This window comes from Nannobrachium achirus (genome assembly GCF_963921795.1).
Source record: "Nannobrachium achirus genome assembly, chromosome: 21".
In the NCBI taxonomy this organism is placed as follows: domain Eukaryota; kingdom Metazoa; phylum Chordata; class Actinopteri; order Myctophiformes; family Myctophidae; genus Nannobrachium; species Nannobrachium achirus.
Genome location: NC_137828.1, coordinates 32,504,602 through 32,528,472, shown reverse-complemented (window position 1 = coordinate 32,528,472; position 23,871 = coordinate 32,504,602). Strand labels below are relative to the sequence as shown.

The window sequence follows — 23,871 nt, the reverse complement described above, 5'->3', positions numbered from 1 at the left end:
GGTCCCAGCTTTATCTCTCTCTCTCTCTCTCAGCTCAGGGGTCCTTGGCCTGAAGACCCCTGTTATATGGCATTGCAAATATACAGTAGCTGGTTTGGTTTTGAATTTACAATTTACATTTATAAGCGAAGACAGTACAAATACAACTAGCTAATTTCCTCCACTCATGATGTCATCATTCTTCATACCGGGACAGCTGCTTTTTCAGCGGTCTCATTATTATTATGTTCTAAACCAACTGATAACGTTGTCTTGATAATGACTAGTATGTAAATATCCAAACTTTAGTCATCCCTTATCTGTTGCCCTACCTTTCTAAGAAATGTCGGACGAAGATGCCTAAGCAAAACATCCCTGGAGCAAAACTGAAACAGAAATCAGGGTTATTCCACTGAATCCAACTATTCCAGTAAAAGGTTTGCCCTAGACTGCTTTAAATCAGTAACTCTGACTCAGAGGATAAGATAAGTCTGGGGAGGGGGGATTCTTTTCACTGAAGCCCCCACCTTATCACTGGCTGACCCTGACATACATGGCACAGGATAAAGGAAGGAGCCTTCATTTGATGTAATCAGCTTCACTGCTAGCATTTGGAGGAGAGGAGAGCGATAGTGTTCTGGTGTCATTGAGTACCCCTCACTTTTGCACACCGTCCAAAGCTTTTGTTTATGCTGGACCAGTGTTCCATTCCTCCATGCCCCCCTTTCCCCTCCACTCCATAAAACATTACTTTATGAGTTTACACCCATTTGTACTGTTTGGACAGATATAGCTATATTCTGGCCTGGTGCCCATTGCAGTTAATGCGCTATCTGACTGAATGCATCTGATTCACTGATCTAAGAAGACACTTTGTCCCATGTGATGACGGGAAAAAAAAGGAAAGTACAATAAAATCTTATTCCTGTGAACTGAAGTCTCCATTAAAATTGTGAGCTTTGGCAGTCAATCCTCTTTGGTCTGGGCAGTGGTGAACATGGGATGGAGATATCATATCCGTAGAATGCTAAGTGGACAAAGGAGCATACAGTGTTCCAGATTAAAGCTATATGAGATTCTTGAGCCCCACAGGCAAAAGGAATATGAAAAAATAAACTTGAGAAAAGACAGACGGAAAGAGAAAGAAAGTGTGCATGTAAAAAGAAACTTGGTGGATACCTAATCCCTCCATAAAAGGTAGAGATGAGAGAAAACATTGAATATAGACTTGTGCTGAACTGCTAGCTTGGAAAGTGGAAATATACTGTGTAGTACAGGGGTCTTCAACAGGGGGTCCGCGACCCCCAGGGGGTCCGCGGAGGTACTGCAGGGGGTCCGCGAAATTATTGCTTAAAAAAAAAAAAAAAAAAAAAAAAAAGATTTCAAAAAATGTTTTTTTTTTTTTTTTTTTTTTACATTTATGTTAAAAAATAAATCATGATTCTATCCATTTTGAATAGCTTTAATACATGATTACTATGCAATTGACAGATTGTTGATATTATTGACATTGGTTCTCAGTTAATAAGTAGTATGTTTAGAAATGGTAGTGGTACGGCCCGCCCTGCTCGCTGTAACTTGTACATGTTTAAAATAAAAAAATATGTTGTAGCCCCGACCCCCCCACCCTACGAGGTGGTAGGGGGTCCCTGCTCCATCTCCCCATCAGTTTGGGGGTCCCCGGCCTGAAAACGTTGAAGACCCCTGGTGTAGTAGATGATAGTGTACACTATGTGTGGGTTCTCTTATCTTTGTACAGCAATCATGCGTCCTCTAAGCAATCATGCTGTCTCTAAGCATTGGTATATTGTTGAGCGGTGGTTACAACGCTCCTATACGTGGCCGTGTGTGTGGGTATGTCTGTCTCCGTCCGTCCGTCCGTCCGTGTCTGTCTGTATGTAGCCTACAGTACCTTTTGTGACCACACATGTTAAGGGAGGGGCGCTGTTTTCAGGCCAGGCCAGGCCAGGCACACACACACACACACACACGCACACAGGGGGGAATGGGGGAGGGGGGTGGGGGGGGGGGTTGGGTAAGAGGGTGCTGTTGAGACTAGCCTGGGGGGGGGCGACAGAATTCATAGATCTAGAACACATAGAATTCATAGATATAGAACACAGAATATGTACAGTACAGTACAGTTAGGTACAGTAGAGTACAGTAAACCACCGCTCAGTTCACACGGGTGTGATTTTTTAAGGTAGCCTGGCAAGCCAGCCCTGATGTGCTCACTCATTCCTTCCCCAGTATCTGGTCTGGACTTCTGCTTATAGGCACCGAGTATGAGAAATGATCGGGGCCAATCAGTGACTGCGTTTCAACTGCTGTCCGCACAGCAAGTGAAAAGCTTCCTCTGGTTGGTCCATGTGTAGATGGTGACGTAGAATACATGCTGCAGCATTTTCAAAACAACAATGGCTGCCCTCGATGCAACAAGTGTAACAGTTAACGGTGAAACGATAAAACAAGCAATAAGTGAAGTTATTTCAGAGTTGAAATCAATTACAACAATTAAAAAGGAACAGGAGTATGCGCTTGCGGAGTTCATCAGCCGAAAAGATGTGTTTGCCGTTCTTCCGACTGGCTGCACTGTGAATCACAGAATCAACTCCTCCCCTAATTACCATTCACCCAACACTGTGGGGGTGTGGCTAACTTCAGCTGGGTCACCACCCACCATGACATCCATGCATACTTAATGAACTGGGGGTGTGGCCACATAAAAACCCAATTTTAACTCTTTCTGTATACTTTTTTGGAAAAAATCTTCCTCCTAGTATAATCATAATACCTGATAATCATGTTTTAGAGGGGGGAAAAATCATGGCACCACCTCTTTAAGGTACATGTAAAGCACCTGTATGGACAGGTCATTGATTCTCCAAGGTTGTTTCCACACAGAAATTGGTTGAGTAAGTGCACACTGTGTCACCCATAGAAGAAAGTTCACATTTGAACTATGGCAGAGGGCAGGATGGGTGTGCATGACATGCTACAGTTTAGCAGGGTTGCCCATCTCCCCTAAAGAGACTTGGGGTACTTCATTCTCCATTCAAAGTTTGTCAAATGAGCTACTGCAAATCTGATCATAAAGAGGAAAAGAAATAACATGAACCCTCCTGAGACCTTATAAAAAATATAATGCTGAAATGACTACTTAATTCAAATCAAATGGCAGTCAATGTGACAAAAGGCTACTTTTTATTTGCCTTAGGATAAGGAAAACGTGATGCTCTTCATAAACAGAAGGCTTATATGGAAGAACGAACTGTGATGAATTATAGCCCTATAGATCTGAGTAAATACAGCTTCAACACTCAGTCATACTCAGAATAACAAAAGAGTTTGTTTTATTAGCCTGCGCATTCATGATTTGTCTAAAAACAACACTAGCCACAATCTGGAACACATGTGGAACGTTAAACAAACATCCAATTGATGGGTTGATAAAGCAGCGCCATTGAGAAGATGGACCCATGTGACGAATCCAACATCCTCCGCCCACACATCGGCTGTCTTTGTCACAACGTAAACAGATGAACCGTAGCAGCATACTGATGTTGTCTGTGCCGTGGGCTGTCAGTGACGCACGTTTCCAGGCCGGCCTCTCCGGCGCGCTGTTTGGGGTGGAGTGGAACCCTGGGCCTTCCTTTGTTTCGTAATGGGACGGTGGGACTACATACGGCCGGCCTAGTCGGTATCACACCATCATCACAGGAGGAAATGTCACATGGCGGAGCACCGAGCACCCCCCCCACACACACCCCCAAGTCACTCAGCCTGCTGTTATTCCAGCTGACATAATGTTACTGTCATACACAAATGAGTGGAGAGTGGAGGTGGGCGGCTGCACGCCGCTCCAACAGGGAAGGGGTCTATCCAAATTCCAACTCTGACAGAGTGCAGGATGCAGACACCCCCCCCCCCCCCCCCCCCCCCCGGAGATAGGAACAGCAGGGAATACTGGGAGTGCTGTGGAACGGTGTGGAGAAGGTTTGGAATGAGTCACTAGAATCAGGTGCTCCAATGACAACACAGGGCTGATGTAACTGCATTTTTTACATCTTGATAATGTGAGTGTTTTCCTTACGTGGAGATCACACTTCGTTGTATTTGGATTGCATTTCCATGTGCTGATTCAAAACAAGTCCCTATAACACTCTTCTCAGCATCTTAGGACTCAAAACGGCCATCAGTTCCAAAATGCTTCCGTCGCTCAGAGAATCGATGAGAGTTGAGGGCAGGACAATGGAGTGATCGAGCGATCACATGAATGAACCGCTGAATAAAAGCGGGTGTTGGGGGGGTGCAATGGACAGGACTTGGCTTGTAAGAAATTATGCACGGGGCCTTCACCATAAATAAGATTCATTAAGACACTGACGAATGAATGTTTCATATTATTGCCATATCCCTCATCAGAGCGCTTTCTGAATCAATCAATACTGCTCTTGGCGGTGATTAGGGGGCTGATGAATCAGAGCAGGGCCGGCCTTTTAATGATAACATCCTCCATCAACATGACTCCAGATCACTCTTATACATCATAACAGATGAGGACATGGGCATATGGACACCTTTGGTTCGCTCCCGCACCATTAGCGAGACCGATTGTGGATATGGCCCGTCACTCCCCAGCCACGGTAGGTCATCAAAGAGAAGGGACCGTGATCCAGCAGGGTCTCCCTTTTCATTTATGCAAGGCTCGCTGAGAGTGAAACGACGGGGGACCTTGCGAAAACACCAGTAACCTTGGGATGATATAAGCGAGTCTGTCTACGGCTCTGCTGTGTTTCTGGCACAGCTCCCTCTCTCTGGCTGTCGTTTCTTGCCTTTTCCTCCCTCCCTTTCTTTTCTTTTTCCCAAGGTGATATAAGCCTCTGCACCAAAGTGATGTAAGCAAACAAAATGGACCAAGTGGTGTGCGCTGCTGCCCGTCAGCCGTGCAGAGGCGCTCATCGATGTGACAGGTGACATTGACGGACAGACGGGCTGGGGGAAAAAACAGATTTCACTCTATTTTCTCCTCGAAAAGGCCAGCGCTCGTCTCTCATCGTATGTTTGTTCTTGCATGGATCAAATAGTGGGAAGATGCAAGCCAGATGCTGGCGCTGTCTGCTAACATAGCTCACCTACCAGGAAACAAGACACAGCTGCAATGTGAACAAACTCACTTTGTCACACGTGTGCAAACGAGCGCGCACGCACACACACACAAACGCGCGCGCGCCCACACGGACTGACGGACGGACGGACGGACGGACGGACGGACGTGATAATGTTTATCAGAATATAATTTCACTTTCATGATCCTCACCTTTTCTATCAGTTAACAGTAAGATGGAGGGTGTTTTTGCTGATGTTTTTCAGTGTGCCTTTGCCTCCATCCATGTCAATGCATCATCAACAAAATTTCTATAAAGAACAAACTGTACTGCAGTGAAAAGCCACTAGCACCTGCATAGATATTCACCACATTCATAACTTGCTTGTTACAAAATGGGTGCGCTCACCTTACACAAGCACTTCCATAATGCTGTTATCATGAAAGAAATGAGGATATACTGCCATCTGGAGGGCATTAATGAAACTAACCAGGAAAAAAATAATAATCACAGCATGAATTTTGTCATGTCCCTAGGACTGATGGGGGAGACTGGGCCCCTTGAACAATACAGACAGATCAACTTCAGACAGCGAGCCTTGATTCATTTTCACACCTTGCCTCCCATATACTATGTAATATAATAATATTTACACTACCAGTGTAACAATAAAATACTACTGCACATTGTATATAGAAGGTCCTCATACAGTGGTCAGCCTAAAAACTAGCAGGATAAATTCACACCTGTTTTTGTCTTTGTGATGGATCTATCTCCCAGCGTACTCTTAACTCATTTAGTGCCACCCCTTTCACCACTAGAGGGCGCCCAGTGGCCAGAGAAAATCCCATAGAGATATGCTGGTATATGCAGAAGCCCTGCAGCCATGACTTGCCTGAACACTTTCCTTTGTGCATGACTGCATGTACAGGAAGAGGATGAAGTTAGCTTGAAGTTAGCTATTGGCTACCAAGCATTTTAGAAGCCTTATTTTCGTCAACTTAGCCATGATTAAACCTTGCACACCTCATGCATGGGAAAAAAACAGAGAAGAATGAGCTCTGAAAAATCCAATGCAATCCTGGATTGCATTGGAGTGGATTTGTGCAGTTTGTTCACAGCTTTCAAACAAAAAAATCCGATTGGAAATCCGTTCAGGCATTCTTGAGATAATCGCCCTTATGTTTTACATGTAATGTAAACAAAAATGGCTGCCCTGTATGTTAGATGGGGTTGTATGGGGGTGGAACATGCAAAATCGCGATTGAAATCATGTTCACCAGATTTGATGGGGTCCAAAAAAAAAAAAAAAAAATTCAAAAAAAATTTTTTCAAAAAAAAAAAAAATTTTTTTTTTTTTTTTTTATATCCCGAACTTGTTCGGGATAGGCACCCTGTGATACGATCATATATCCCGAACTAATTCGGGATAGGCACTCAATGAGTTAACATTACCTCTACCGCCTATTAAAATGACCTCCCACCATGCAAGGTGTACCTGGATTTTGTGTGCGTGTGTGTGTGGGGGGGGGCAGCACATGGTCTAGCGTAAATAAAGCAAAGGCGCCATCTTCTCTCTACATTCCTTCACCAGGGGTAGAGGGGATCATTAATCGGAACTGTGTGGCGTTTTTATGGCGTTTTGGAAATAGCTGGGTGGCTCTGGCAATGCAGGAAAGGGGGGTGGGGGGGTGGAGTCGACAGAGATGGAGCGCGATGGGACCTCGCGAGGGCACCACGTTCATTTGTTTAGAAAACATATGGAGGGGCCGGGGCACACACAAGTCTGACACGCACAGACAGCACATCTGGGTCAGTGGGATCAAAGAGACCACGGCCGCTTTCAAAGCATCAAAAAGACAATGACATGAGCAATGCATGAATACAGGACAGAGATCATGAATTACATCAAAGTCTGAATGGACAGAGGATGAACCATTTATGGAGTCCGATATTAGAACACACTGTGGTTCGAGTCGGGAGTTATGGACTCATAAAAAGGAGATATCTTTCACCCTAATGAAAGAGATATTTCAAAATGCACACTGTTCAAAACAATATTTAGGCCTCTTGGAGCTTCAAAGATGAGTCAACACCCATTATAAACCCATATAATCCAAATGGATCAACTGTTAATTCAAAACTTTCGTAGTTAGTATTTAAGTATTGAACTGTTGTTAATAGAAAAGAGAAAAATAAATCCAGAAAACAGGCAGAATGTGAAAACTAATCTGTCTCAATTTGAGCTCAGCTCGGACTAAGGATGATACGATATGATATTTGCATATCACGATATCGCGATTTACGATATTATCACGATAATCAAAAATTCCAACATCCATATATCCTGGTGGCGGAACATTTGCCAAAAAATAGTAGACCTACAACGTTCGCGTTGTGAGTTTGCAGATCGGCTATTTTTTGGCAAGAAGATCTGGTAGAGTGAAAAAAAGACAATCAAGTACGTATATTATAAGTATGTTTTACCAAATACCAATAGAGGGTTTAAGTGGTACCGGATATGCAGCTCGGCAAATAAAAGTTGAATTGATCCCAGTGCATGACAGAGAATAATTTCACGATTATTAAATCTCCACAATACGATTATCGTTAGTGTTTTTTATCACGATAAACGATAATATCGCTTATCGTCCCATCCCTAGCTTGGACCCTGCCATATTGGTACAAATACCTCACTGTGGCCATTCAAGCAATGGAAACTAGAGAACTAGGGACCTCACCTTTGGTTGAACATCCCTCGGAAGTTGTAGTTGGCTCTGTAGTTGGGCATGGGCTTGGGGTCCAGGGGCCTGTAGATGGCTGGCTCCCCTCTCTTCATGGCCAGACCGTTCAGCTCTACTGTGGGGGTTATACTGCCTGGGTGTGCACACACAGTACGTATACAGAAATTAAAACCAAGGAAGTGCAAGGCCCGTCACAATTATTATATATATGTGAGATGATCGCAATTATCTGGCATACAGTTATTGTCAGAATTGTTTCCGTTCATGTGTATAAATTCATATGTTATATAATAATTGCAGCTCTACTCTCCCCTTGTTCGCTCTCTCTTTCTCACACACTGTACTTAGTCAGTGCTCAGTGGAGTAGCAAGGAGGAGCTTTTGTGTTGAACCCCCCCAAATGAACAGCTCCCTACTGCGCAAACCGGATCCTGTCGTTCAGGAGCCGTTCAAAAGATTTGATTTGTTCGCAAACGTCACATCTCTAATAGGCTAAAGGGCAACACACACCGGACGCGGGTGGCTGCGCAGCGTCGCAGTATTGACGCGCGCGAAGTGCCTAGAAATAGAACAGTGGCGTATCGGCGCCTATGTCGCCGGTGTGGGTTACTTCATTGAAAATAATGGGGGCGTATGTTTTGACACGCCGTGTCCATGCCGCCTCCGCATCCGGTGTGTGTTTCCCTTAAGAGTACTGCTTCCATCTCAACTCAAGGGGTAATGGGCTGGCCACCCATTATATAGTGCTTGGCTGTGTCCTCGTGACATCTCACTGATGTCACGATAAGTCAGCTATGTCCATATATGCAGTTCTACATTAGTCAGCACTAGATGTCTTTGCTGGCTCCATATATGGAGCTAAAGACCGTCCTGGTCCAAATATGGAGTTTATGAGGTCAGACCCCGACAGGTTAGTAGGATGTGTCAGGTAGCTCCATATATGTAGTACTGGAGTACCGATATTCAGTGGGTAACTATGGCTATTGGCTACCTATCAACTACCCACATGAGGTGAAGGTGAGTGAGGGCCTTCATTACAAAATTTATTCCGTCTTATCCCTTTCATGCCCATATATGGAGATCCCGGATGTCATCAATATTAAGCCCATATCTGGGAACGACCATATATGGACATATTGTGTCAATCTCATGTGGTCTATCTCATCAAACATCTATGTCAGATGTCAATCATCTCCATATTTGAGAAAATATGGACACATTTTGTCCAACTTAAACAACCAACCAGGTCTATGCATTTTTTTGATCCCATTGCAAAGCGCCAGCGCTCGCCCAGCACTCTGCGTGAGGTCGCTTTTCGCCCTTAGGGCGTCTTAGTGGTTTATATGTTCCAATGTTAGTACACAATTAAAGCTATACTGTGTAAGTTGCTCAACTAGTGGTCTGTAGCAGTATAGCAAACCGCGGTCGCGTCTGCTTTTTTCGGACCGGGCCTTCAGACCACCGCGTCCGCCTCGCCTCACCGAGACGCATCCATAGAGGTCTCTCGTGTCCCTCTATGAGCAGCGGTTGGGGAGTTACATGCTAGACTTCTAGACCAGCGTAAACAAAGCTGTTGAAGCAAGCTATTTCCTGAAGAGACGCAAGATGCACTGTAATTGGCCGGTAGTGTATCATGTGTGTATGATCCACAATGTGATTGGCCAACGTATACACAACGTATACGGATGATGCAGATGACGTCATTTTTCCGCGAAATCCGGACCCCGGCAAGGATCATAGAAAACATATAAAGAGAAGGCTTTAGAAGCTGAAAATAACGGAGTGGGTGTTCTAAAACTTTAGCGATTTAACAGTTAGGACAATTTTAAGATTTGTTTTATAAAACAAGTTACATGGTATAACTTTAAATCCTTAATTAATTAATTTTGTTGTTATTAATTCCCCCTTTTGCTTCAGGGAAACAAATACATCTTTATAAAAAAAATGCTTGTAGGCTGAAAATAACCAACACCAGAACATAGGCAGATCTGCAGATATGCCAACGGCAGCCAACAAGGAAAATATCAGTATATGGCTGAAATATCAGTGCATCGCTACTGTCCATATTTTACAACATCAACAAGGGCTGGGTAAAATAGCTATATTATATCGATATTGTGATAGGACTTTTGGATATCATAATAATATGGCATATTGTATTGTTGTTTCCTGGTTTAAATCACTGACATAACACAATGGGTCGCCTTATGAGCTTATAGATCTGTTTAAAATATACAGTATGTTATCTGACAAATACTATATTATCGTCGTCACTAAATTATATTGTACTCCAAAACATACAAAGCTAAATAAGGTAATATTTCTTGCAACAAAACGAAATGAAAGATAATATAGACAATGCCTGTATAGGAATTATTAGTGAATTAATAACAATATATTAACTATTTTCTGTCAAGGCTACATAAAAGATGCATTAAGTATATGGTACCTGGAAACAAAGATTCATAATTATCTCCCAAACTTTAGTAAATGACTGTCCATCTCCAACAGCTGCCAAACTCTAACAAACAGCAGGCATTTGCAGCTGTTCCAAACTCCAGCAAATACACTCCAATGTACTGTAAATAATGGAAGCCGCACGCACAGCACAATATCAGTGTACCAATTAACTTGTCAAGCTGAACTGCATAGCATCACAATTGCTGCCATGTAAAGAGATATTCTCCTAGACGAACACTGCTCAAATTTCCCCCAGCTACTTGACTGTGCCTGACAGCTTGTCTTGCTTACCCAGGAGCTCCTTTGATGTTGCGTAAGTTATCATAGGGCTGTCGTCTAAATCCCATTAAACTCTGGCTACTAGGCCCTTTACTATTACACTGGCTCAGCCAGCAGGGGAGTTTTGGCAAGGTTGATTATGCTAACTTGTTCATAGATATAAAAACACAAGCCTGCACGTTATGCTCTACTCTACTGTGACGGTCCCCATCAGCTTCACTCCAATCTATGAATATATTAGAATTCATGCAGCAACTACATCTCTATCCAAGCAAGGCCATCTTCATAGGCCAGCCATGCTTGCCATATTAAAGCCCCCTCGGGCACTTTGTGCATTTTTCAGCTGTTTTATATTTTCCTTTGCCGACCTGTAATGCTATACATCGATTCAAGAGGAAACCATCATAGAGCATGTTTGACAAATTGTGAATGTTAAATTGAACACTTATGTTCCTCTTAAAATGCTATGCTATGTTGGAATCGAACCTGCTAGTCTGTCTCGTTGCAAATCAATGGCCGGTGATATGGCATGATGCTCAATTTCTTACTGCATAATCCTGTGCGCAAATTGAGTAAATTAGGTGGGAAAAGACAGAAAGTAAAGTTCGGTGGAGGGGGACAGTGAGACATAAAACTTTGACAATAACTAACAGGGACTATGCAGTAGGATCAGGGCTCACTTGAAAAATCTCAATAGCGCTCGCAGCCCACCCATCTTAATATTTAACACGGCCAAAAGGCTGTCGTGTTAAGTGGTCAGATGAGCGGGCCGCAACCACACCACTATAAAATCAATAGGTTTTTAAATTCATGAGAAATGTACAGCTAAGCTGTAATGATGTATGGGCCTCCGGCTTGGATCAATGGAACTAACATAGTATACTTCTGTTCCGGTCTGCGGGATCAAAATGAAAACGATTTTTTTTCTCAGTTGTAAAGAAAGCAATACATCTTTACATACAGTATATATTTTGTTATTTAATGATATATTATTATCATTAAAATCATAGTGTTTTGGCAATTATTTGGAAGCCCACTTGCAGTATCTCCACGGCACACTAGAGAGCCCCGGGCCACAGGTTGAGATTGAGAATTGCTGCTGTAGATGAATCCATTGAGGGAAAAACTTGTTCGGTCAGAGTATAATTACGACAGGCACGCTATCCTGATTGAAAACTCTGTGATCCGTGAGATTCAGCTGGTAGCCTAGGCACTGCATGCAGTGGAAAATGTATGAAACATTCGGGGACCATCTTGTGTAGAAGGTCAAAGGGTAACCAATAACCATTAATTCATTCTGATGGGTTCATTATCACACCTTTTATCATTTGACTCAAGCGGTGTACACCTGCCAGCTGCTGCATCATGATATTATGGCTATTCTGTCGAAACTGAGCCTGCCTGTTCTGAAAGAAAATAAGCAAAAGTGGAGGGCGCGATATGAAGCAGAGAGTGGCTAGAAAGGTGGGACGTTCGCAGTGTGAATTTCCCCGGAAGTTGTATTTTTTCACAGTGAGGTGTTCCTGCTAACTTATTCCCTGGAATCCCTGCGGAACATTTTTTTTTTTCTGTTCTACTTCTCCCGCTCCTTCGGTTGCGCTCGCAATAAACAATATCCAAACAAAACATGGATGGATCAGACAAAGTTACACCTATTAAGAGCGTGTTAAGAGCTGCAATCAATTTTTGTTGTGAACAGACCTGCACTGCATGACGTAAATGTATGAAGCCTGCGGAATTGGTTAAGTCAGCATATATTCGAGTGGGTCAATGCGGTTGCATTCTGTTACAACGCTATTACGCCAGTCGCACGTCACAGGTGACGTGGCAGTCAGCTGTCAGTCAGCTGATCACTTGCCAAGCTATTTAACCTGCTCGGCCTGTCATTCTCCTGCTGCTGCTTTCCAGGCCGGTTGTGATATGCGCTTGCTTGTCCCCACCGCCTCCCCAGCACCACCAGTAGGCTCTGCTTATTCTGTCCCCCATGGGGGGGGTGTTTATATATTATATATGTATTGTATCTCCCTGCTCCAATGGTTATTAATGTTCTTCTGTGCTGCGTTGAGCAGGGAGAAGCAGAGCCGACGCCAAAAATAAATGTGACATAAACACTTGTATTACTCATTTATAATAATAAACATTGTTTCAATCCTTATCGTGAATTATCTGACTGAACTTCCCTTAAACGCAGCACGAAGGTGTCACATGACAAAAATAACACATCTACAAGCTAACGACATATGCAACATGCTGTCAGCTTGTACTGCTAGATCTATTCTTTCTCATGCGGCGTCCTGTATAGATTAGGTATTTCACATGTTTTGGGACATATTTCAAAATCAATAGCCCAAAAAAAACCAATATAAATCCAAACATTTTCCAAAGCATTTGATTAATTCCAAACCTTTTCCAGGCCTGGAAAAGTTTTCTCATTTCAAAATATTTCCAGCAGTTTCATGACCGAGGGAACCCGGTACAAGTCTTCAGTGAAGTCTTCAGATAAGTGTTAAGTTTAAATTAGATACCACGTTACAAATATGCCTTTGCACAAATAAATAATAAGGTATCCTTTCCTCCCTTCTACATCATAACAACAACCATGTAAACAGCTATGTTTTAAGTGTTTTAGCCCATTGATTACTGCCAACCATTTTCCAAAGCACACCAAATGTATTCCTACATTATAGGAAGTCATTGATTTCCATTCATTTTAAGTAAGTATGAAAATCAACTTGCAGACTTGAAACGTGCTTGAAATGCATGATCCAAAACTGTGATGCATTTATGTTGCATTTGATTTACGTTGAGCTTTGCAAACTGTTGGTCAAAAGTAAACGCATTTGAAGTCACCCACAAAAATATACGAAAATAGTCGCCGGAGAAGATATTGTTTCATGGGAGAAATTCAAATGTCTGTGAATTCTTCATGGCGGCATGAATATAAACCAGACAAGCAGAGAATGTGGGTTTGTCGCCAAACGATTGAATTAAACAAAATCTAAAACAAAATGAGGCTTTACATTCTGCCAATGTTTGGCAGTAATGTAAAGTATACATCATTTCTATAGTCAATGGTATAAAACATGCAAAAACACTGGTCCTATCATGGTAGTCTCAGTTCATGCTGTCAAACTAAAACCATCATTCTATTGGTTCATAGCTTTGGTTAAGAAACATCTTATTTTTGTAAAGCACTTAACTTCTACAGGATTCAGGTTTAAAAATCAGATGGGAGTGACATGCAACAAAGGCCGTCGGGATCGGGACTCAAACCTGCGGCACACTGTCAGGCTACATTGGAGCCTAGGTGCCAGGACCGCTAGGCCAGTGGTCCGGGCCTAATTAAGGACATTCTAAAAAGAACACACACAAGACAATATCCCCCTTCAAACTAGTTACAATAGAGTGTGTGTGAGGTGCTGGGTGGCAGTGGTGGTTTCAGTACCTGGGTTGCTGTTGATATCCACTCTGGGGGAGCGGGGTGCTGGCCTGGGGAGGTTGCTCTCTTCCAGTGCTTTGGAGGCTGTGGTGTGCTGGGCCTTTTTGATGCTGGTGCCCTCTGACTCCCACACCTGCTCCCCAAGAGACAACTGCACTGTGAAGATCTGCAACAGTGACACCCACAGGCAGATAGACGTTACTATTCAGGCCACCTGCAAGCCATTTGTCTACTCTAAAGACTAGTGGGCCTAACTGTGGTTGTCAAAGGATATTTAATCAATTTAATCTATGATTTAAAAACAAAGGTCATCGACGATAAAAATAAATGTATTTGTCAAAATAATGAAAATAGCAGATGCATCGCAAACATTTATTTACGTTTATTTTCACAATTTTGTACGTTTAGACTAAACAATTTAGTAAATTATTTAAAATAAATTACAATATTTTCACGTTAAATCGTTGATATAAAAAGCTTCTCAATATTTGATTAATCTAAAAAGTAATTGATAGAATAATCACAAAGAAGTTAGCAAGAGCATTGCATAAGGGTACATCTGACAGCCACCAAAAAACAACTTCAAAACATGTGTTATTCTAATCGACAACTCTTAATAACTTGTTTTTGGATCATGCCATCTTCCAACAAGCAGTCTCTGAGACAGCCTAGCTATAGTACATATCTGCTAACTTAAGTGCATACAAATTAAGATGGAGTTAGAACATTTGTCTAATTTCCTTATCATTATAAAGTAAAATTAAATCAAACTTTATTTATAAAGTTGCCCGTTCGGGTAGAATTACGCAATTACGCATTGACCTTCATGCAATACCTCTTCTCAACCAGTAGTGGTCCTACCTGATGACAGGATCTAAATGTCTCAACAGAAGAGCAGATAGACCACCTAGATCTACCACAGTTGGTTAGCTATGTTGTAATAACATACTCTACCATACAGATTGGTCTAAATATTATTTCATTCACTAAAGAAATTATGTCAGACCAACTCCGAAATTATCGTTTTGCTGCCCAGATCAACAATCCAGAGTGCAGGGTCGACTATATATGAACTGTCAACTGTGGTCCTCGGTAGTATTGTCTGGCTACCCATTCACGCAGTTATTGTGAGTCAATGATCATTCATTTTAATGTTGTTTGTTCATAGACACTTATAGTCTGGTGAGACTTATTTTGTCCTGTACCTTGTATTCAGTTAGAAAACAGACGCGACACCTTGTATTTTATGTTAGTTGTTTAGTCTAGTGTAGCTAGGTAAGGTTTATGTTTTTGTTGTGATTTTATTTTATTTTGTGTTGGAAAGGTAGTACTGTATGTTTAATCTGCAAGTCACACCAAGATTATCTGAATGGCTACAGCACATACCATTCCAGATAAGAGGAAAATAGTTTTTATTTTTAGTTGCCCCAGTTTAAAGGTATAAGTATAGTTTCCAGGCTTCACACCTTAGCATGTGCAGGTCCTCTCTCATTGAGGAGCTTGTACTGTGGTTGGATCCTATTGAAACGGGCTAACTCATTCACCAAACACATGGGAGTTTTCTCTTTAGGGTTTGCCATGTTCTCCTGGGGTGAGCCTGAAAAAAAAGAACACAAAACAGAACTCGTGAGGTACTCTGCTGTCTGCTCCACACAAAAAGATTATCATTTAAATGAATAGATGAACTAATGATCATTAAACCCATCCAGGCCTAGAATTATTGAATGCTTTAACCAGTGAAAAATAGCAGATATAGATCTGCTATTTTTGAAAAAGTCGTGAAAATGTGTGCAAATCTTTGAATATATGTATTTTTAAAACGAACGTTTGTAACTCAAATTTTGCTTCTGGGGGGTCCCTGGAACTAAATATTTTGAGATGCGGGTCTGTGGCCAAACACATATCATTTTGCGGGTCCTTCACATGAAAAGGTTTGAGAACCACTGACATAGTAGTCTCTCAAGAACAGACTAACTGAGCTCCAGTTAAGTTACAGTTACAGTTTACAGTTTAGGCATTTAGCAGACGCTTTTAATCCAAAGCGACTTACAATAAGCAGATAAAACATCACAATAATAAACAGGATAATATGTCAATACATCAACAGCAATATAACAAATGCAAATGGATATCTATCTAGGAAACTAAATAATCGGTCAAGAAAAGGTTCTAAAAACCTAAGAAAAGGTTCTAAATACCTAAACCTAAGTGAAAAGGACCTTTTCTTTGACGATGGCTAGCCAGATTGCTGACATAGAAACATAGGTTTTTCAAAAAGTCTTAGAAGGATTCAAAAGACACTTATAGAATCGGGTCAAATTATAATATTCACGATTTAAAAAAAATAGCAGATCTACAAGCTCGCAGTGAGCTCGTATATCTGCTATTTTTCAATAGTTAAAACATAAAATAATGATACACAATACAGTGTACCCGTTCTAAATGGGTTAACATTTGTCATGATGTTGTCACACCTGCATGCAGTCTACCTGGTCTCCAAGTTCTTTATTGACATGGTCTACTCTACTGAACTGACAGTCTACCTGGTCTCTATACCCCTTTTAGACTGCAGCTTTAGCACCACACCACACTACACTACACCGCCAACACTATAAAGTATTAATGTATTACTATGATAACTATAATACACTATACAGGTAATAGATTATAATAGTGGTTATAACACAGGGTTGTCAAACGTGCTGCCCGCGGGCCATTTGCGGCCCGGGGAGAGGTCCAATGCGGCCCAGGATATGAGTTTCAAATTTGTAGTTATGGCTATTTAATCTTTTTTTTATTTTCAGATACAGTAGATTATTGGGGCTTCAAGAAATAGCATATTTTTTCACCACTCATACCAAATGTATTGTAGCCTAACTGTACTTCCAATAATTAAAGTCAATAATTAAAGTACTTATTCTTCTTAATAATAAATAACAAACTAAAGTCATATGTCATTGTAGTTATACTGTAGCAGTGACTGAGACAAAGCCAGTTACAGCTCTGTATGTAAACAAACACACATGCACGTCCGCAATTGGACGCGGCCCTCAACAAGTCACCTTTCGTCCAATGAGGCCTGCACTCCGAAATGAGTTTTACAACCCTGTTATAACACAATAGAATCTACAGTATTATCATGTATTACAACTATACCTATATACTATATCCTGGAGGTCTAAATGAAAAGTCATTGAGTGATCAGTCATTATGAAGTGTTTGGCCCTGTTTGGCCGAGCTCAGAACTCCTCCTGAGTGGATACTTTTTAGTACCACGTTTAGTACCACTTTCACACCACTCAACCCAGGTCCTTGTAGTGGAAGAAAACCTGGCACAAGTGGGCGATGTGGAGTTGGGTCATGTCAGTGGAAAAGAGGCTGATATATTGCAGTGGTTCCCCTTAAGTGGGGTCAACACACTCAAGAGTTGTGGGGGTCCTTGAGAAATTGTCTGAGAACCATTGATAACGTATTCTATTGATGTGATCTACTGAGCAGACAGCCTGGTCTCTATAACAGGGGTCTTCAATGTTTTCAGGCCAGGGACCCCTTAGCTGAGAGAGATATGAAGCAGGGACCCCCTCTACATATTGTATAACTGTGTGATGCAGATTTTCATCGATTTCATGGATGGACTCTGTACTTGGTCTGCTTTTTTTTACCTGTACACCCAGAGCCGGTTCTGGGCCCACGGGGGCCCTAAGCATGATTCTGCTATGGGGCCTTCCCGCGAAAAAATATTAATATTCTTTATCGTTTTTTAATCCATCTTATAATGGGTTTAATTCTGTTTTTTTTTTAAATATAAATAGGCCAACTTGCAGAATTGTCATGCAATATAGCATCAAATAGCCTAACTTAACTAAGGACTGGACAAATACCCCCAAATAAGCATAGATGTAGGCTATGCCAAGGCGATGATCTGAAACATATTATAGTAAGGGGAACATAAGAAAATCTGCGAAGTAAATCGTTACCAAGACATTTCTTCACCAATGTGTTTCTAAAGGTGTGTAATAATATGTACTAAAAGGTTGAAATTCAACTCCCGGGGGAAAGCTCATGAAAAAAAATATTTGTGTTTGTGTCCCATTAACTTTACTATACAGGAAAGAAATACAAAAAATAAATCTGCTTTAAGTAACATGTGAGGGGTCAAACTAGGGGTTTTTCATGATGCTGAATCCATTCCAAGCATTTGTTTTGTACGAAAAACATTCCATGGGCGACAAATGGCCCCCACAAAACAGTGAAAAGTGATGATTCATCACTAAACCATCGTTTTGTGGGTCCGATTTTATCCCAAGGAATGTTTTTTGTGCAAAACAAATGCTTGCAATGGATTCAGCATCATGAACAACCCCTAGTTTGACCCCTCACATGCTACTTAAAGCAGATTTAATTTTTGTATTTTTTTTCCTGTATAGTAAATTAATGGGACACAAACACAAATCAGTTTTTTTTATGAGGTTTCCCCCGGGAGTTGAATTTCAACCTTTTAGTACATATTATTACACACCTTATATAAATAAAAAACTACAACAACAGAGAACGTATTTTTGCTATGTTTGATTTGTTCTTTTCTTATTTAAATAAAAAATGAAAACTTCCCCATAGGGGCACCCTAGTTCGCTAATTGCGAGATTTCACATCGCGATTTCGGTTTGAAAACGATTAACGTGCAGCACTAGTTCTTTTCTGCAGAGGAGGGGGCGGTGGGGGCCTTTTTGGTCGGCGGGGCCTCACGCAGACTGCGTAGTATGCGTTTACGGGCCGCCGGCGCTGTGTACACCAAACCTATTTGCCGAAAATAGCCGATCTGCAAGCCCGCAGCGCGAGGCGTTGAGAGCTTGTAGATCTGCTATTTTTGTCTAAAGTTCTCCTCAGAAATAGGGATGCGAGGGTTCAAGTTGTTAATTTAAAAGAATGATCACAAAGATTTGGCGGCCCCCCTGTAGTAACTCTGAGGACCCCCTGTTGAAGACCCCTGCTCTATAAGTATTCTATTGATGTGTTGCCAGTCTACCTGGTGGGGAGGCAGACACAGGGGCGTCCCCATATCCGACTGAAGGAGCAGGGCAGCCGGGCGTGGGGGCCGGGCCTGTGCCGTTGACAGAGGGCTGCAGACCCAGGGATCCTGGGCTGGCCATGGCCGTGGGGGCCACTCCGGGGGAGAGGCCAGGACCAGCCAGGGGTGCTGAGGTCTGCACTTTCACTTGAGCCATGCTCTATTCCTGGAAGCAGAGAGAACAATCACACATCATTCACTATCGCTTGTCTAACGATTTAAATTGTGTTATCTAATTCAGGGGTTCCCAAACTGTTTCGTCTCAGGGCACCCCATAAATATATTTTTTTTAATCCGAGGCACGTCCCCTACATAATTTTCACTCCCAGCACCTTATATGTATAGTATATCGTCGTTGTCGGGCGGAAATCTATGTCCAAAACGGTTCGTTTTGTATTTATCATCTATAAAATGTACTAAACTAGTGAAAACAGCAGATCTACAAGCACACAATCGCAAGGCGTTGTGTGCTTGTAGATCGGCTGTTTTCACTAGTTTTGTGCGACAGTCTTGTATGATGAAGCGACAGTCTTGTATTGCTTTACCAAAAGACGTACACATTTGAAACTTGGAGATACGAGGTTTCTGCCCGACAGTGACGATATTTTAGATGTTGCGAGGAAAACGTTGAGATAATAGCCATTTTGGTTAGAACTGACTGAAAATAACTTTGTACTTCCAAGTTTAAAATTATACTAAATATTTTTTCAAGTGTCCAAATAGATTCCAAATATTATCAAATGATCTTGCGGCACCCCTGGACTGCCGTCGCGGCACCCCAGGGTGCCCCGTCACCCACTTTGAAAACCCCTGATCTAATTATCACAAGTAAGACAGGCGAAGCAGTGAAACTGAGACTGGTAAACCAAAACGACTCTCAAGAGACTCTCTTGAGAGTCGTTTTGGTTTAGAGAGCTCCTGAAAAGTGATAAATTGCAATAGAAAGTGAAAGGGATTAAATAAAATAAGTGGCTAATGAATGAGTCAATATCCGAAAAGCTCAGATAAAAATGTTAACTGAGGGCTTTAGAACAAATGGCCACTGTCAATAGAAAACAAGTGTGTTTAATTTATCCATGTAAAAAGAAAACAATCCATCTCCATTGGAAAGTGTCTTAACTGACAAAGCATGGAAAACACAATTCAAACCAAGAAGGCATGGGCCTAGTTCACATTCTGATCCACTGGCAGTAAATTACCCAGACAATGAACCTTTATATGAAGGAGCTTTCCTCATCTTACTGCTGCTAAGGTGACGCCCTGTGTGAAAGCAGACAGTGGGTTCCAAAGAGAACACACACAACAACACAGGGCTGCCCGATAGAATCCTTCCTTGTTTATTTTCAAAGAGAATAAATTCATGAAAACATTTTCTTGTTTTTATTCCTGTAATATTTGGTCATTTCTGAAATGACCTATTGATTATTTCTACAATATGAAGAATGTGGTGTTCTGAATAGTTGGCATTATGGTGCACTGCCGGCTGGCGCTGAACATGACTTTAGCAGGTATTTTTGTGTTTATTTATGAACATTTGACTTTCAGTTATTTAGAGGTAAGGTGGGATCAGAGTGTTGCGCAGGTTTACTGTCAAGAAGAATCATGTCTATAAAAGAACATACTAATACTCAAAAGATTTACATTTCATTTTGTACTTGTACAATTTCTCAGGCAGGAGAATCCAAATTATACAGGCAAACACCTCATAGCCTTCCTCCTGTAACATAACCAGGTGTAACCAATATCAGAGAGAAAAAGCCCCCCCCCCCCTGTGGTTCCCATGGACCACAGAAGGAACATAGGTCCAGTAGAGAGAGAGAGAGAGAGAGAGAGAGAGAGAGAGAGAGAGAGAGAGAGAGAGAGAATGTTTTAGTTTATGTGCAACAAATGACAATAACGCCTTGTTTGTCACTGACACCCAAACGTGCATTTCTCAGGCTGCATCTTAATATCCATGCATCATGCATGCATGCAGTGCACCTGAGGTTGTCAGAAGCAGAAACGCTCTCCTCCTATACTTTATTATACCAACAAGCAGCTGAATGTAAAGTGCAGTGCTGTATATCAACCCTGCTGGCCTGATGATGGTGGTCGATTCCCTTCCACATCATGGATGTGACATGAAGCCATGTCATTTTGGCTACCCAAGGAAGCAGACCATTTTAACCTACTGTAGTGCCGTTGTTGCTGCTACCAGGGCTGCACAGCCACAGCTTAGCATCCAGGCAGCCAGGCTACCTAACCGTTAGCAAACCAGCTAACGTCATCCTTTTCCCTTGCCTGCAGTGCAAATGTCAGCTTCCAAAATCACGACAGGCGAGCGTCACGCACGCACACCGTGAGTGTCACGGCCGTGCACGTCCGTTATCTCGACAACACATGAATATGAAATGTCTATCCCTAGCATAATAGATCCCTACAGTTTATCTCCCCCCAGATAAACTCAACATCATGGCTGACCGACCGGCCCCGAGCAAGCAAACCCCCCCCATAACGTCCCCGGTTCACCGGGCGGCCCGGGGGGCTTCCCGTGCACCGCCACGACACGCACAGAACACGACAGCGTGCGCGTCGGTCCACAAACCCCACGACGCCGACGGGACGAACATTTCTCGGTGTAATTTTACCTTTTGTCCAGGGCCAGACCCCAGTTACACCTCCAACATTGGCAAACACTAAAGAGAACTGGATGGAGGCAGGAACAGACCAACATTGTGATGGTTGTGGGGTTCGAACGTGTCAAAGTGTCACCCGTTTAACGCGTGCGTGTTGATAACGGCACGGCCTTCGTTAACGGGCGTTTATTTTCTGCTCGGTGTCGTGTGCTTGTCGTGTTCAACTGGCGTTCGTGTGAAGCGCGTGTGTTGTTGGTGTGAAAAGCCAGCGTTCCCCTGCCGACATGACGAGAATGGTTCGGTCTTGCTTTGCTTGCTTCCTGTGTCAGGCAGTGGTGGAAAAAGTACTCGCATTGTTTTACTCTTAAGTAAAAGTATCAATACTGCAATGTAGAAATACTCTGTTTGTTACAAGTAAAAGTCCAGAATTAAAAAAAAAAATACAAAATATTGATATCAAAATGTACTTAAAGTAGTCTACCGGAAAGTAAAAGTAGCCTAATTATGCAGAATGTCCCCTTTTCAAATGTAAAAAAAGGAAGACAAAAATAGTAGTAGGCTAGTAATTGAAGTTTTCAAATAAATGAGATGAGATGTAGTGGAGTAGAAGTAGTCAACTATATGAGTTAAGAGAGAAGAATCTCAATGGAAATAAGCCTTGCCTTACCTGAGACTGAGTTACCTTTTAGTTGACCTTGTATCAGTGGACTGTACTGCCAACTGTACCTTTATGCAAAACTTCTAATACTTCAATCAATCAATCAAAAGTGAGAAGTATTGGTAATTGGAAATAGGCCTAATCAAAATAAAAATAAAATGTATATATGCTGTCAGGGAGGGCCACATAATAGTCTACAATCTCAGAATTAAAAACAAAACCAACGATGCTCTGCAAACTGGAAGAATGGCTGTCACTCAGTTGTTCTTTACTCAGTGATGCTGAAATCAGGCACATTGTAGACGGTCATCATCATCACTCATTCTGTGTAGCCTAGGCTACTGTCCATCCTCATCAACACCATGACATAAAAACATCGTCATCGTGGAGTCGTGACCTTGTAAGGATCTTGCCATTGGACTGCAGGTGAGTTTCAACCTCTCAAGAAAATCATAAACGGACTGTTATCGAAACTGATGGACCAATAGGAGGCGCCATAATTCCACTCTCTTAGAAATGCCTATAGGCCTATACTTTTTCAAGCTATGAAGTGATGAGTGTTTACAATTTCACTCTATTACTTCTGCATATCACACAATTTGAAGGACCAAAATTGTTTATATGACACACTGGTTATCTCAGGGTTTCCACACATATCTTTCAATAGATTTGGCTTTTCTGTAATTGATAACCAATGTTTGGGGAATTAGGTTCACACTTCACAAAAGGAAATGCACTCATGTACACGTATGTAACACATGTATTCCCAGAGGTTTCTTCAGTGGCACACCAATGAGATTTTTCTATATTTTAAGCTAAGGCCATAGCCAACAATTCTGGGTCCTATGAAAAGATGATACTGGGCCCTTATATTGATTATGACATTGATACTGTTATGTAGGCCCCAATGCATCAATATCACCTTTCCTTGAGCAAGAACAAAAGAAACCAAAGTCATACTGTACCGGAAAAGTCATTGATGCATGGTATAAATATATAAATGCTATAATTTAGTTGTGCTGTATACTGCAGTGGTTCTCAAAGTGGGACTGGTGACCCTGATCCTTGTGGGGTCTGCCAAGGGTTTTGTTTTTGCTCATTACCCCTTTTTTCTCCTAATTTTGTTATACCAATTGATTCCTCCCCACACACATTTGGTTGTTGTCACTACTGTTGTATCCTACTGACGGACTCATCTGCCAGTGTGAGGAGCCCTACTGGGAGGATGTAGAGCCTTCGTCCTACTCCTTCCAACCAACACTCCCTGCCGACAGGTGCCGCCCCAGACATAGGAATACATGCAGTGACAAATATCGCCCTCCCCTAAACACAGGCCAATTGTTTTCATAGACACTTGACAAAGCCAGATGGATGGAACCACTGTATAGAAGTGTGTGAGAGTGACTATAGTTTTGGGACTGTCAATAGGTAATTTAGTTGAACATGGCTTACAACACCTCAGGGTCTTCTCCATAGTAATCAGATCTGTACCCACCTAAACTACCTTGCCATTGAACACAAT

At 42.0% G+C, this 23,871-nt stretch overlaps 1 protein-coding gene across 3 annotated transcripts in view; it reads right to left on the bottom strand.

The window, feature by feature from the left end:
• Positions 1 to 21,798, bottom strand: part of stau2 (staufen double-stranded RNA binding protein 2) — a 176,060-nt gene extending 154,262 nt beyond the window's left edge. Inside the window, exons 1-5 of one of the 3 annotated variants that reach the window (XM_080751538.1) lie at positions 21,704 to 21,798; positions 19,035 to 19,242; positions 15,475 to 15,605; positions 14,015 to 14,174; positions 7,829 to 7,964 (exon numbers count right to left, since the gene is read on the bottom strand). In XM_080751538.1, the coding sequence (XP_080607664.1) occupies positions 7,829 to 7,964; positions 14,015 to 14,174; positions 15,475 to 15,605; positions 19,035 to 19,233 (626 nt within the window). In that variant the 5' untranslated portion in view covers positions 19,234 to 19,242; positions 21,704 to 21,798. Of the gene's footprint in view, positions 1 to 7,828; positions 7,981 to 14,014; positions 14,175 to 15,474; positions 15,606 to 19,034; positions 19,243 to 21,703 lie in introns of all 3 variants that reach the window. The other 2 variants (XM_080751537.1, XM_080751539.1) reach the window with 2 other exon arrangements.
• Between the last annotated feature and the right edge of the window lie 2,073 nt (positions 21,799 to 23,871).